At 35.8% G+C, this 14,714-nt stretch overlaps 1 protein-coding gene across 1 annotated transcript; it reads left to right on the top strand.

Moving 5' to 3' along the window:
• The first annotated feature begins 9,094 nt into the window (after positions 1–9,094).
• On the top strand, positions 9,095–13,135 carry LOC135642133 (alpha-humulene synthase-like). Its single transcript, XM_065158019.1, has 7 exons — positions 9,095–9,234; positions 9,393–9,651; positions 10,711–11,083; positions 11,267–11,485; positions 11,589–11,724; positions 11,914–12,162; positions 12,632–13,135. Exons 1-7 carry the CDS (start codon positions 9,106–9,108, stop codon positions 12,923–12,925), a joined length of 1,659 nt encoding a protein of 552 aa, XP_065014091.1. The 5' UTR covers positions 9,095–9,105; the 3' UTR covers positions 12,926–13,135.
• The last annotated feature ends 1,579 nt before the right edge of the window (positions 13,136–14,714 follow it).

The following is a 14,714-nucleotide window of genomic DNA, read 5'->3' on the forward strand; positions in this document are numbered from 1 at the left end:
CGCCCCTCCTTGATCTCATCATTCGACCAGCCCGCAAGGGAGTTGGAGCAGAATTTCCTCACCAATGTGCGGCCCAGGCCTTCCGTGGCCGCTTTACTCTCGTTGTCCCAATGCGAAGATGAGTCGCTCTCCCAATTTGTGGCATGCTTCGCCACTAAAATCCAAGGATTCTTGGACGCTCACCCCTCTTTAATTACGTAGGTGTTCCTAATGGGCTTGAAGCCTTTAAGATAATGATTACGTAGCTTCAAATTTATTTCTTAAGCTTTAAATTATATATTTTATTCATATAAGTTATGTTATTTTTGTAATCGAACACACTTATATTTCACTTTTATTCTAATTATTTTATGTATAAAACCATATTTTCTTTTTACGAAATAAATCAGATCAAATGTGTCACGCGGCTAAATGGAAGACCTACACATTCTCAATCATTTTCATTCTCAATTCCACCACCAAATATCAAGAAATACATTATAGTCTAATATATACTAAAATGATTTAAAAAATTTGAAATTTATGATCAAAGAACGGAAATTTTTTAGCGGCGACATCACAAAAATGTTATGATGCTATTTTTTAGTCACCAAACCATAATATTTTGATCAAGAACATGATGTGTTGTCGGATTAAATAATTTTATCATGTATCAAAATAATCACGGAGCAAATATAGCTGACATCATTATTACATCAAAATAATCATGGAGCAAATATAGCTGACATCATTATTACATCAAAATAATCATGGAGCAAATATAGCTGACATCATTATTACATCAAAATAATCATGGAGCAAATATCAGCCTTGGTAGACCATTCTCATTGGATGAGATTATTATTGCTCTCGACCAAATGGACCGAACGGCTTCATCGTCTAATTTTACCATGGGTTCTAGAATGAACTAAAAGTCCTGATTCATTAGGTATTAAGTAGCTTTCACAATGATTGTTACATTTTACCTAAAACCCACATGTTGCTCATTCCCAAAAATATCAATGCCACCATGATCATAGATTATAGACCCTTCACCCTTTCTAACATTATTTGCAAAATAATATTCAAGCTCAGCCAATAGACTTAAGGAAATAATATCCGAGAAATTGATTGTACTACAATTAAAGCACATGATACTGTAATAGTGAAAGGATTAGCAATTCTTTTGAAGCCCTAAATATGCTTCAGCTAACATGATCAATTGTGTAAACGGCTATACATACGCATCTGATTCCTAGATAGCAATTCTTGAAGCCCTACATTTTACAGAGCAGGAGGGCTTAAGCAAGATTTGGATATGCTCTGAGTCTGCTGTCTTGACTGATGCTACCCTTCGTACGAGCGCAACTTAACACTTCTGGTCACAATCATCTTTTTTTGTTTTTGGGAAGGCTGATGCGACAGCCCTGTCGAGCAGCTGTAACTCTCTTTCTTCAAGTGCCACTTCATTCTCTTTTTCCCAAAAAAAAAAACAAAACTGTAGCTGTAGCTCACATATAAGTCCAAATGTACATCTCATTTGAGGCTGCAGTTACAGGTGACTCCCCGTATTGAAGTCATCCACCACAGAGAAGAGATAAGCACATCTACGTGTTCGCCGAAGTGCGTCAAACACGAAAACAGACTCACAAAGTATTTATTTGAATACTTGTATTTATTTGATGGAAACACGTATTTATTTGAATTTGAGTCAAGTAAAATCCAACATGTTTTGAGTATAATTTTTCTATATTAAGTAAAATACAAATCTGATCTTCAAGTTGAATTCCAACATGTTTTCTTTTATTTAAATATGTTAAATATAATTTAAGCAGATAAGATGAATACATATCGATTTTTAACTTATTTAAGTTTAAGATTTAAGTCAGGAAAATAATCCTTAAATATTTAAAAGTAAGATTGTATATCCCGATCCCACATTGGTGAGAGCTTTTGAGTACGTCCTTTTTTAATTTAAAATTAGCTAATTATTATTTAAATATTTAAATTGGATTCGAGTATATACTTTTAATTAAAATCCAATTGATCTCATTGCTAAATCACAAATGAATTATATAGCGTGATAGATTTATTTCTTCATTATTAATGGGCTAGTAGGAGGAACATAACCTCATACCGGTCCCCTTTCACGTAACCATCATAGTTTCATTGAGATTGATGGAGCTAACAAAGAACCTTATATGTTAGTCATGGACCACCATGAGGAATACGACCTCAGACTCTCTGTGACGGGGCCATGTGTGGATGCAATCGTTTTTTTAGTCATAGGAAATTGACAGACGATCGATGAATGACAAAGAGGAGCATAACCTCCACAAAGTGGATAGTTGTGGCTAAGAGTTGTTTTTCTACTACAACTACCGAATGTTTTTTCTTATAAATTCCAACACGAGGCAATAGGCTCTCGCCACCTCCCGGGTTTAGTTTCGACGTAAAAAATGGAGACTATGGGATTGCAGTCACTTGGTCCAGGTGATGAGGTTGTGGTTCGCAAGTCTGCAGCCTTTCATCCGAGCGTGTGTGGAGACTACTTTATCATGTTATACCACTTGACGATATCAGATTAGCTGATAACAAAACATTCGATGAATAGTATATACGCAGCAGATTTAGATGATCTAACAATACGTACATCCAGATTTAGATAATCTCCAAAACGTTCAATGAATGATATGTACACAGTAGATTAGCTGATAACGATTAATAGTATGACCATGAAATCAAATCCCGTTTGCTAATGGTGAAAGAAAATAAACCCTATTGAATCTACATTGCTTAGGTCATACATCCTTGGGTTTCGTAATGATGGCATAAATATATCATTATAGATTCGAATAATTCATAGATTTAAGTTTATCCCATGTCGGCCTCGCCAAGCATGTGAGAGCATCGACATGTGGGCAATCAACTTCCAAATCCTTTCATCTAAAAATCTCATGTGAACTTTTTTTTTTTTTGTATGTTAACATATTTATATCAAAGAGACGATCCCTCGTGCACCTTCTATGAAATTAGTAATTGCTGCTTTAGTACTATGCCGTGGCCACACACATCCACATGTGGGAAAAATATTTGAGAATTCTATTACTGAAACTTGATTACTCCGAACAACAAAATCTATAGATTCCTTGATTATATCTTAATCTTAACAACAAATCAAAATGAAACTATTGAACTTAATATCTACTTTGATAGGATTTGGAATTCCTCGCTCAATATTATGCTCAAAATTGGTCTCAAACACCTTCTCTAGCATGAACCCTTTTGTGTTTTAATTTGTCGTTATGTTATGTCATGTTATTTTTTAATTAATTATTTTATATATCCTTGCATATGGCGCAATGTGATTGTAATTAAATATTACAAATATCTATCTCAGGCGACAAAATCCAGACATTGAACATGGCAGTAGGTGTTGCGACAACATCTTTGTGAGGGGGAAGCCATCTTGAGTAGGTGTTGCCGCAGCATCTTTGTGAGAGGGAAGCCATCTAGAGAAGTTACTGATGGGGATATAAACAAGAATAACTTTTATATATGAATAAATACTAGAAGACCATAATACGCAGCAGAATTAAATGAAACCACAATCAAATAGAACACCAAGATATATGTGGAAAACTCCTTCAATGTGAAGGGTAAAAACTACGGGGCAAACTAAAGATAATCCACTATGAGAATAATGAATATACAAATCTCAATCTCTTGCCCTAAACCCTAGCAACAATCATAAGAGAATAATTGGGATACAAGGATCACGTCATTACTTACAATATCTAAAACCTTCCTAAGTAATCACAGTAAGAGTCTACTATAGATTTGATCTAACCTGAGATGAGAACACTGCTAGATGATTGAGAACAGCCTCTCTGCGTTATCCTTATCTTCTTCCCTTTCTTTCTCTTCCTTTTCTGCCTTGTTTTTGTTTCTTTTCTTTGGAATCCTGTGGCTGTTCTTTTCTCCCATGTTGCTGCCCTATTTGTGCCTTTTTTTGCCTCCAAAAAATAGCCACCACGCCTCTCTAATGTTAATTAGGGTTAGGTTAAGAGGGGGTGTGGGCTGTGGGCTGCCCAAGCCCACTATGGGCTGAATCTGTGGGTTGCCAGCCCAACAACCTCCCCCTTCAGCCCATAAGAATTCTTTCATCCATAACATTTCTTTGCATACCTCTGTAGCAGCATTATATTCTGCTTCTATGGTAGAGAGAGCAATACACCTTTGCAACCTAGATTGCCATGACACAGCTCCCCCTGTAAAAGTAAGTACATAACCTGAAGTAGACTTTCTTGTATCTATATCTCTTGTCATATCTGCATCTGTGTATCCTATCAACACATGTGGTCCACCTCCAAAGCTTAAACAAACCTTAGAGCTCCCTTTGAGATATCTAAAAATTCACTTCATTACTGCCCAGTGCTCTTTGCTTGGATTTGCAAGAAATCTGCTAGTAACACCAACTGCATATGTGATATCTGGCCTCGTACATACCATTACATATATTAAACTTCCAACTACTGAAGCATAAGGAATCTTTTGCATTTTCTCCTTCTCCTCATCAGTTGACGGACTCTGTTCTGAGCCCAACTTGAAGTGACATGCAAGAGGAGAACCGACTGGTTTTGCATTGCTCATACTGAATCTTTCCAATATCTTCTCGATGTATTTCTCCTGTGACAACCAAATTTTCTTATTTTTCCTGTCACGGGAAATCTGCATACCTAGTATTTGCTTTGCTGGCCCCATGTCCTTCATTGCAAAAGACTCACTCAGTTCCTTCTTCAACCTATCAATTTTAGACGTATCTTTTCCAAGAATAAGCATGTCATCAACATAAAGTAAGAGAATAATAAAATCCTCACCAAACCATTTGATGTACACACAATGATTTGAAGCCGTTCTTTTGTATCCATTTTCTATCATAAATGAATCAAACTTTCTATACCACTGTCTTGGAGCTTGCTTTAGCCCATACAAGCTCTTCTTCAATTTGCAGACAAAGTTCTCTTTACCTTTAACTTTGAAGCCTTCTAGTTGCTCCATATAAATTTCCTCCTCCAAATCCCCATGAAGGAAAGCTGTCTTCACATCTAACTGCTCAACCTCCAAGTCCTGGCTAGCAACAATACCTAGAGCAACACGAATAGAAGACATTTTAACAACAGGAGAAAAATCTCTTCAAAGTCAATACCTTTCTTTTGACCAAAGCTTTTCACAACCAATCTAGCTTTGTACTTTGGTTAAGAATAATATTCTTGAGCCTTCAACCTGAAAACTCACTTGTTCTTCAAGGCCTTCATTCCATTTGGTAGTAGCACCAAATCATAAGTGTGGTTCTTCTGAAGAGCATCCATCTCTTCCTGCATAGCAACTAACCACTTCTCTTTCTGCTTACTTTCAACTGCTTCCTGGTAACTCTCTGGTTCACCTGCATCAGTAAGCATCACATACTCATCTGTAGAGTATCTTCTGGAAGGTTGACGTTGTCTAGAAGATCTTCTCAACTGAGGTTCTGTTGGAACTTGCTCTCCTACTTCTTCTTGCTCAACATGTCCTGCATGTAGATCAACGTTAGGCTCTACACAATCTTCCTGCACATCTCCCCCATCACCCTGATATACTGAAGGAATAACTGGGTCACAATCTGCTAATCCTTCTGCAGAAGTCTTGGCCGGTGTCTTCTTCTTCAAATCTTCAAAGGTTTGATCCTCAAAGAAGACTATATCTCTGCTTCTGAACACCTTCTGCTTTTCTAGATCTCAAAGCATATAACCAAAATGATCATGTGAGTAGTTAAGAAAAATACATTATTTAGTCTTACCATCCAACTTGGACCTCTCATTGTCTGGAATATGTGCAAATGCACGACAACCAAACACTCTTAAATGCTTGTAGGAAACATCTTTCTCTAACCATACATGCTCTGTAATTTCACCATCTAGGGCTGTACATGGTGATAAGTTGATCACATCAACTGCAGTACTCAAAGTCTCATCCAAAAACCTTTTGGGTAGCTTGGCCTATAAAAGCATACATCTGATCTTTTCCATGATAGTACGGTTCATCCTCTCTGCAATTGCATTATGCTCAGGTGTACCAGGAACTGTCATCTCATGTTGGATCCCATGTGACCTGCAATAGTCATTAAACAATCTTGTATACTCACCACCATTATTTGATCTTATGCATTTCAATTTCCTTTCTGTCTTATTTCAACCCTGGCATGAAACTCTTTGAAGATATTAATTACCTGATCTTTAGTCTTCAAAGCATAGGCCCAAACTTTTCTGGAAAAATCATTTATAAAAGTGACAAAATAAAGTGCATCACTTATACCAAGAACATCAACAGATCCACCATGACTTTTTGTCCTTAAAGGACCACATACATCTGTATAAACACGGTCTAAGGCATGCATTTTTCTAGACAAAGCAGGACTAGCAAATGAAACTCTATGTTGTTGACCTACTAAACAATCAAGACAAGGATTCAGATGTATATATCTAAGATCTGGTAATACCTCTCTCTTGGAAAGAGCTTACAGCCCCTTCTTGCTCATGTGTCCCAGTCGCCTATGCCACAACTCCATGCTGAAGTCTTTTTCTATAGCATTTAACTGCTCACAATAAGCTTTAGCCTGCAACCTGTACAAAGTATGACATTTCTTTCCATTAGCTATAACAAGAGAACCCTTATTGAGCTTCCATTGCCCATTGTGAAATTTGCTTTCATAGTGTTCATCATCTAGCCTTCCAACTAAAATTAGATTCAGCCTCAAGTCAACCACATGCCTCACGTCCTTAAGCACCAACTTGCAACCAAGGTTGGTCTTTAAATGGATATCACCCATGCCTATGATGTCTGCTGTGCCATAGTTACCCATCTTGATAATACCAAAATTTCCAGACCTGTATGTAGTAAAAAACTCCCTCTGTGGTGTAGTATGATAAGAAGCACCTGTGTCAATCACCCACTCAAGATCCTGACACATACAAGAAAAAATATCATCAGAATGAGACAAAATCAAATAATCACCACCCTGCATTGTAGTTGTGATATTATCTTTTGACTTTATAGACTCAACTTATTTTCCCTTTTTTTTGCTTTTCTGAGGTTGCTTACATTGGTTCTTGTAATGTCCTTTCTCACCACAATTATAGGAAACAATATCTTTTCTTGATCTTGACTTGCTTCTACCCATGCGTGAATTGCTTCTAGACTTTGACCTTCCTCTGTTATCTGAGATAAGTGCCTGTGAATCATTCTGAGATGTTGTCGAACTCTTTCTTCTCAACTCCTCATTCAACAAACTGCTTGTTACTTGACTCATAGTGACAACACCATCTGGCGCAGAATTACTGAGGGAAACCACTAATGTCTCCCAACTTTCTTGTAATGAACTGAGAAGTAACAATGCTTGCAACTCATCATCAAGAGACATTTTCATAGAGGATAACTGGTTAGTAATACTTTGCATTTCATTCAAATGTTCAACAATAGAAGCACCCTCTCTATATTTTAGGTTCACAAGTTTTCTAATCAAAAAAGCTTTGTTGCCAGTTGTTTTTCTTTCATAGAGACTTTCCAACTTTTTCTAAAAAGAATATGTAGAAATTTCAGTAGAAACATGGTGAAAGACACTATCATTAAGCCACTGTCTAATAAACCCAATTGTTTTTCGATCTAACCTCTTCCACTCATTATCTGTCGTTGTTGTGGGTTTTGCACTATCCCCCTGCAAAGGTTCATTCAAATCTTTGCAATACAAGAGATCTTCCATTCTTGGTTTCCATATCATCCAATTGTTTCCATTCAAACTAATCATGCGATAAACATTATTGGCCTCCATGTTCAAATACAAAAATTAAATCACCAAAACCCCTTGTTCTGATGTCAGTTGATGGGGATATAAACAGGAATAACCTTTGTATATGAACAAATACTAGAAGACCATAATACGCAGCGGAATTAAATAGAACCACAATCAAATAGAACACCAAGATATACTTGGAAAACCCCTTCAATGTGAAGGGTAAAAACCACGGGGCAAACTAGAGATAATCTACTATGAGAATAATGAATATACAAATCTCAATCTCTTGCCCTAAACCCTAGCAACAATCACACGAGAATAACTGGGATATAAGGATCACGTCACTGCCTATAATATCTAAAACCTCCCTAAGTAATCACAGCAAGAGTCTACTATAGATTTGATCTAACCTGAGATGAGAACACTACTAGATGATTGAGAACAACCTCTCTGCGTTGTCCTTATCTTCTTCCCTTTCTTTCTCTTCCTTTTCACGCTTGTTTTTTTTCCTTTTATTTGGAATCTCATGGCTGTTCTTTTCTCCCACGTTGCTGCCCTATTTATGTCTTTTTCTGCCTCTAAAAAACAGTCACCACACCCCTTTAATGTTAATTAGAGTTAGGTTAAGAGAGAGTGTGGGCTGTGGGTTACCCAAGCTCACTATGGGCTGAATCTGTGGGCTGCCAACCCAACGGTCACGAGGCATGAAGAGAAACTTACTTGGTGATTGATGCGAATAAAATGAGAATTATTTCTTTGAACTAATCAAATTGGAGGTTTGATGATTGAATAAAGATGAAGCATCCCAAAATGAACCAACGCATATGAGTGGATCACTCCTACAAGAATATGTAGATAGATTTTGAAAGAGATTTAACCCTTTAAATTTAAATTAAAAGAGAGTTCATTTGATACCTACATGGAAAAAATGTTGAAAGTTAAACTATAGTTTATATAATATTATTATTGTTTGAGAGTGAGTAGACTGATATGATGAGTTTGACACTGTTTAGAGTTTATAATAAAACTTAAGTTAATATACGATTATATACATGATTTATAGTTTCTATTACGAGAGTGGGAGCAAAACTAATCATAGGACGTCAATTAAAGATGATGGATAAGCTAAAACATAAGCCAATCAAAAAGGAGCGTACAGTCCCTGATGGCCCATTCGTTATCTTCTTCTCATAAAACGTGTTACTTGCGGAACCAAAACAGATTCGAGACTCTATAAATTGCTACACAAGGTTGCTGGCTCTCGCCATCCTCTCATCACTTGCATCCTGATCAGAATGGAGAACCTGATTTCGCAGCCAAACGTTCCAGGTGATGAAGTGGTGATTCGCAAGTCTGGAAGCTACCATCCCACCGTTTGGGGTGATTACTTTATCTTACAGGCCCAGTCCTCCACCAGTACACAGGCATGTATATACACATATATCTCACAAATGTTCTAAGTTTTAGGCAAGAAACTCTCCGAGAACGAATGGTGTTAATGTTTCATTAACATGAAAAATGTGCGCTTGCTACTTTGTTTTGGTTTTGTGGGTTGAACAATTAATTGCTATGGAGGATGCAGGAGTGCGATGCAAGGATGCAAGAGAGAGCTGCAGAACTGATGGAGCAGGTAAGAAGCATGTTCAAGGACACTACCGACATCTTGCAAACTATGGACTTGGTCGATTCTATCCAGCTTCTTGGATTGAGTTATCACTTCGAGAAAGAAATAAGTGAAGCATTAAACCGAGTCCATGAAGCCGATTTTAACGATCATGGTCTCTACGATACTGCTCTCCGGTTTCGCCTGCTGAGACAACAAGGGTATCATGTGACCCCTGGTAATATGCTCTTACGTTTCCTTGGAGTAGATGTATTTGTATGTTTTATCTATAATTATGTTTGCAAAAGTAATTTAATTTGTATTTTAGAAATGATGGAGGAGTTTTGTTTTAAGAAAACAACTTAATCAGCCCATCAAAAAATCAGTCCTCACACTTTCAAAACGTTTTGATCTCCTATAACAACTATATTAAAAAGATGTACTTTGTTCTATATATATATATATGTATATATATATATATATATATGTATATATATGTATATATATATATATATGTATATATATACATATATATGTATATATGTGTATGTATATATATACATATATATATGTGTATATATATGTGTGTATATATATATATATGTATATATATATATATACATATATATATATGTATATTTATATATATGTATATGTATATTTATATATATGTATATGTATACATACACACACACACATATTATATATATATATATATTCATGGATGATGAGGAGGTGTGATGCAAGGATGAATATATATATATATATATATATATATATATATATATATATATATATATATATTCATGGATGATGAAGAGGTGTGATGCAAGGATGAAATAGAGAGCTGAAGAGCTGAGGGGGCAAGTAAAGAGCATGTTCAATGATACTACTGATCGGCTGCAAACCATGGACCTGATTGATTCAATCCAGCTTTTTGTATTGGATTATCACTTTCAAAAGGGAATAAGCGAAGCATTAAGTCAAATCCATGATGCTGATATTGACAACACGGACATTATGTGTCCCCAAGTAATATGCATAATTCCTTCAAATAAAGCAGTATTTGTATGTGTGATAAAAAACAATACGATCTTCTTTAATCATCTTTTCTTTAATTCACTCATAGACGTTGGCTGTGCCAAAAATATTTTCTCCGGTAAAATAGACATAAAAATCACACACAAAAGTCATTGTATTGATTATCGCGTAATCACTTAAAACGGTAAATTAATTTTGATAATATGGCTTTATGTGTTTTTCCCTCAGAACAAAAAAATCTTATGTATTTCTGTAGATGTTTTTAACAAGTTCAAAGATGAGGGAGGGAGTTTCATGTCTACCTTGGGGAGTGACGTGAAAGGACTGTTAAGCTTGTACAACGCAGCCTATCTTGGGACTCATGGGGAGATCATTCTTGATGAAGCCATCTCTTTTACGAGGAATAGCCTAGTGTCTGCATTAGCTGATCTTAAACCACCATTAACAACGCAAGTGTCTCTTGACCTCGAGACACCTCTCTGTAGGAGAATTAGAAGGCTCTTGGCAAGAGATTACATATCTATATACCAAGAGGACGCCACACGAGATGATGCCATCCTGGAGCTTGCAAAGTTGGACTTCAATTTGCTGCAATCTCTTCATCGCGAGGAACTTAAGAACATCACCATGTAAGCTCTTCCTCACTTTTGAATTCCCTGGAGCTATATTTCTTCTGGATTTTTATAAAGAAAGAACAATACAATCATGTTGCTAATGTAAACAAGTGAAGGCTAATTGCTGAGCTTGGTTCCTTCTCCCATCAAACTTTTAATTGTTATGTAATGCCATTTTGATTTGTAAACGACTTGAAGGTGGTGGAATGATTTAGTCTCCTCAAAAAATCTCAGTTTTGCTCGAGATAGATTGGTGGAATGCTATTTCTGGATCCTGGCAGTATACTTTGAACCCTATTATTCTCGTGCACGAGTGATAACGACCAAGGTGATTGCCCATATTTCAATTTTGGACGACATATATGATGTCTATAGCACATTGGAGGAGAGCCAACGACTAACTGAGGCAATTCAAAGGTTCGCACAGATTACCTTTTACTATCATTGTGTATAGCAAAATAACAACATGTATGTTTATGTTCTAATTTTCTAAAGATGGTGAAACTAAATATATATGCAGGTGGGATGCGAAGGTTGTTCATCAATTACCAGAGTACATGAAAGATTATTATCTAAAGCTAATGCACACCTTTAAAGAGTTTGAAGATTTATTGGCTTCCAATGAGAAATATCGCATAACCTATCTAAAGGAAGCGGTGAGTGATGAGATCATAAGGTTCATCTTATTTTCACTTTTATTAATTTGCATTACATAAGTAATAAATGAATACACTAATGGCCAATGCAAAGAATAAGCGTTTGAGATGCGACAGTATTAAACTTAGATTGTCTGCTACTCATGCATTACAAACATTAAGGAATGGTTTTGTTTTACTTGGGTACAGATGAAAGATTTATCTGAAGCTTATTTTGAGGAATCCAAATGGAGAGATCAACATTACGTGCCAACATTGGAAGAACATCTACATGTTTCCCTCATAAGTTCAGCATATCCTATGCTCGAATGTGCTTCTTTTGTTGGAATGGGAGAAATAGCAACTAAGGAGGCATTTGAGTGGATTACTAGTTTCCCAAAGATTGTCCAAGCTTCTGCAATAATTGGTCGTATCATGAATGACATTACTTCACATGAGGTATAGTCATAAGATAATCTGCTGTGTTTTATATCATATAAACATTTTTCATAGTAAATTTTGCACTGATATCTCTCATAGTAGAAATATGATAACATAAAAAAAAAAAAAAAAACATACATTCTCCAATTAGATGAGATGGACCATAATTGAGGTTTAATAGGTAATCTCCAAAGGTTGTCTTCAATATTGCTTGTATTTATCACCTCAAAAGCATTTCTTGTGTCACTCAATTGCATTATCAAAGTTTCGCTGAACTTACAGGATTTTACATTAAATCTAGTACAAACAAAAATATTCCCATTCGTAAGCTTCCACATCTGTAGATTCCCAAATTCCCTTCATCTACACCTTATTATTGATAATAGTCTATCAATTTGTTTTAATATAATGAACATGTAAATCCTGAAAGGATCCCTTAGAATTCAGTTTGTAGATCATTAGTCCTCTTTTTTCATGAAATTTGCAGTTGGAACAAACTAGGGAACATGTTGCCTCCACAGTCCAATGCTACATGAAAGAGTACGGAACAGATGTGCATGTGGCATGTAAGAAACTCCAAGGTCTAGTTGACGATGCATGGAAGGAGATAAATGAAGAGTGCCTCAATCCGACTGCATTCTCCATTGCTTTACTTGAAAGGATTTTTAATTATTCACGAATAACAGAAAATACTTATAAGTACATTGATGGATATACCAACTCCTCTACGAAGACGAAGGAATATATCTCTTTGTTACTGGTACATCCTATTCCACTTTGATTGTATGACGATTGCTTGCTTCTTCTATGAATCCTTTATTCTGAAATATATGTAAATCTTTGTAAATGAACGTGTATTGTACTATGCTTTCTTCTTCTATTAATCCTTTATTGTGAAATATATTTAAGCCTTTGTAAATGAACGTGTATTGTACTAGCCCTGGGAAGCTCAAGCCAGTATTATCTATGGAAAACAGAAATCTTTGTTTAACAGTAGTTCAAAGCAATTTGCAAGTTGCTGGTTTGTGTTACAAAGTTATATTAGCTATTTGCAATTTTCACTCTTTTCAGTCTTGCCAACTTGAGAAAGGCTCTTGAAGCTGCTATGCTAAATAGAGTGTCAGGATGGTGAGGTTGGGTTTTGTAGATGCCTACATCAGATATCAAGATACTTCTTAGTTAAGTTTGGGATAATTGCAATTCGGAAACATATATATTCAAGCTACATTTTGGATAAGTTAGGACGACTGATTTTTTTTCTCCAAAAAAAAAATTATATTAGCTAAACCATAAAATTACAAAAGGAGTTGTGCATATCAGAGCACAAAAAATTGACCAATTGAGAGGGCCACACTTCTGTCTAAAAAAATATACTAACCTTCGGTAATATTGATAATTTTCACAACCTATGCCAACTGTCCCCATTCATCATAGAATCATCCTTCTGACAATACAAATATTAATAAGCAGAATTACACAAAATGAAACCTTAATCATCAAGATTCGAAAGCCAAAACAACTTTAGATAGAATACTCCCAAAGAGGGATGATCGATTTGTTAGTTAAGTTCAAAATTGAATAAGATGAAATTAAGGGTACTAGAATTTTTTTAATTGCTTTTTTGTGGCTCATTAGGATATTCTTTATACACACTATTAGATTTACATAAATCCACATCCCTTTTGATGATGCAATTCACAAGAATCCTCATCCAGAAAATATTATGTTTGTAGTGTATCATAGAAACAATACACATATAATCAAATTAACTATAAATCTTTTGAACATCCACTGATGCAGCCATCAAAACCTCCCGAATTGCCTCAGCTTCACAACATATGATATCACGATCCGCAAGGTACCTACATCCAACCAAAATTCGGTCTTGAGTATCACTTCTAATATGGGTCACGAGTATCACTCTAATCCCCTCAATGTAGCTTGTTGGAAATGCTATCACGATTCATCTTCACTCATCCTTCAAAAGATTTAACCCAACAAATAGGATATGGACATATTTCATGCACCATGCTATCAGAAGATTTGGCCTTGTCATTAGAGAGAACAAATTCTACTATCTTATGAAAAATCTTGTAAACAGAACAAGCAATGGGGTTGAAAACAAGATCATTCGTAGCCCTCCATATTCACCAAAGACCAATATCATTTATAACCCACAAGGGTTGGCCATCAGAATTGGGACACTGCGCCCCCTCATTAAAAATTGAATATCTAGTTAAGATTTAAAGAGTTGCCATAATTTAATAGGAAAGACGCACAGAAAGAAGGGATTAATGGTTTCTGCTTTAGATTGACAAAAGGGACAAGTAGTAGCATTACTGCACGCTCTTAGTTGAGATGATCAATGAGAGGTGGCGGTGCAAAAATTTCCAACAAAAATATTTAACCTGAGGCAACACGGGAAGCTTCCACAAACAATACAACTAGTCCACGTTAGGATCAACCATTCCAACTGAGAAGCAAGAAAATGATAGGCAGACTTAGCAGAACTAACCCTCTTATTATCTAGCTTCTAAAACTAAAAATTATCATGTGATATATAGATTAAC

Source organism: Musa acuminata, chromosome BXJ3-7 (assembly GCF_036884655.1).
Source record: "Musa acuminata AAA Group cultivar baxijiao chromosome BXJ3-7, Cavendish_Baxijiao_AAA, whole genome shotgun sequence".
Lineage (NCBI taxonomy): Eukaryota > Viridiplantae > Streptophyta > Magnoliopsida > Zingiberales > Musaceae > Musa > Musa acuminata.

Coding starts and splice junctions, on each gene's coding strand:
- LOC135642133 (XM_065158019.1), top strand. CDS start 9,106: ATGGAGAACCTGATTTCGCAGCCAAACGTTCCAGGTGATGAAGTGGTG. Junction 9,235..9,392: donor AGTCCTCCACCAGTACACAG/GCATGTATATAC, acceptor TGGAGGATGCAG/GAGTGCGATGCAAGGATGCA. Junction 11,725..11,913: donor TAACCTATCTAAAGGAAGCG/GTGAGTGATGAG, acceptor ACTTGGGTACAG/ATGAAAGATTTATCTGAAGC.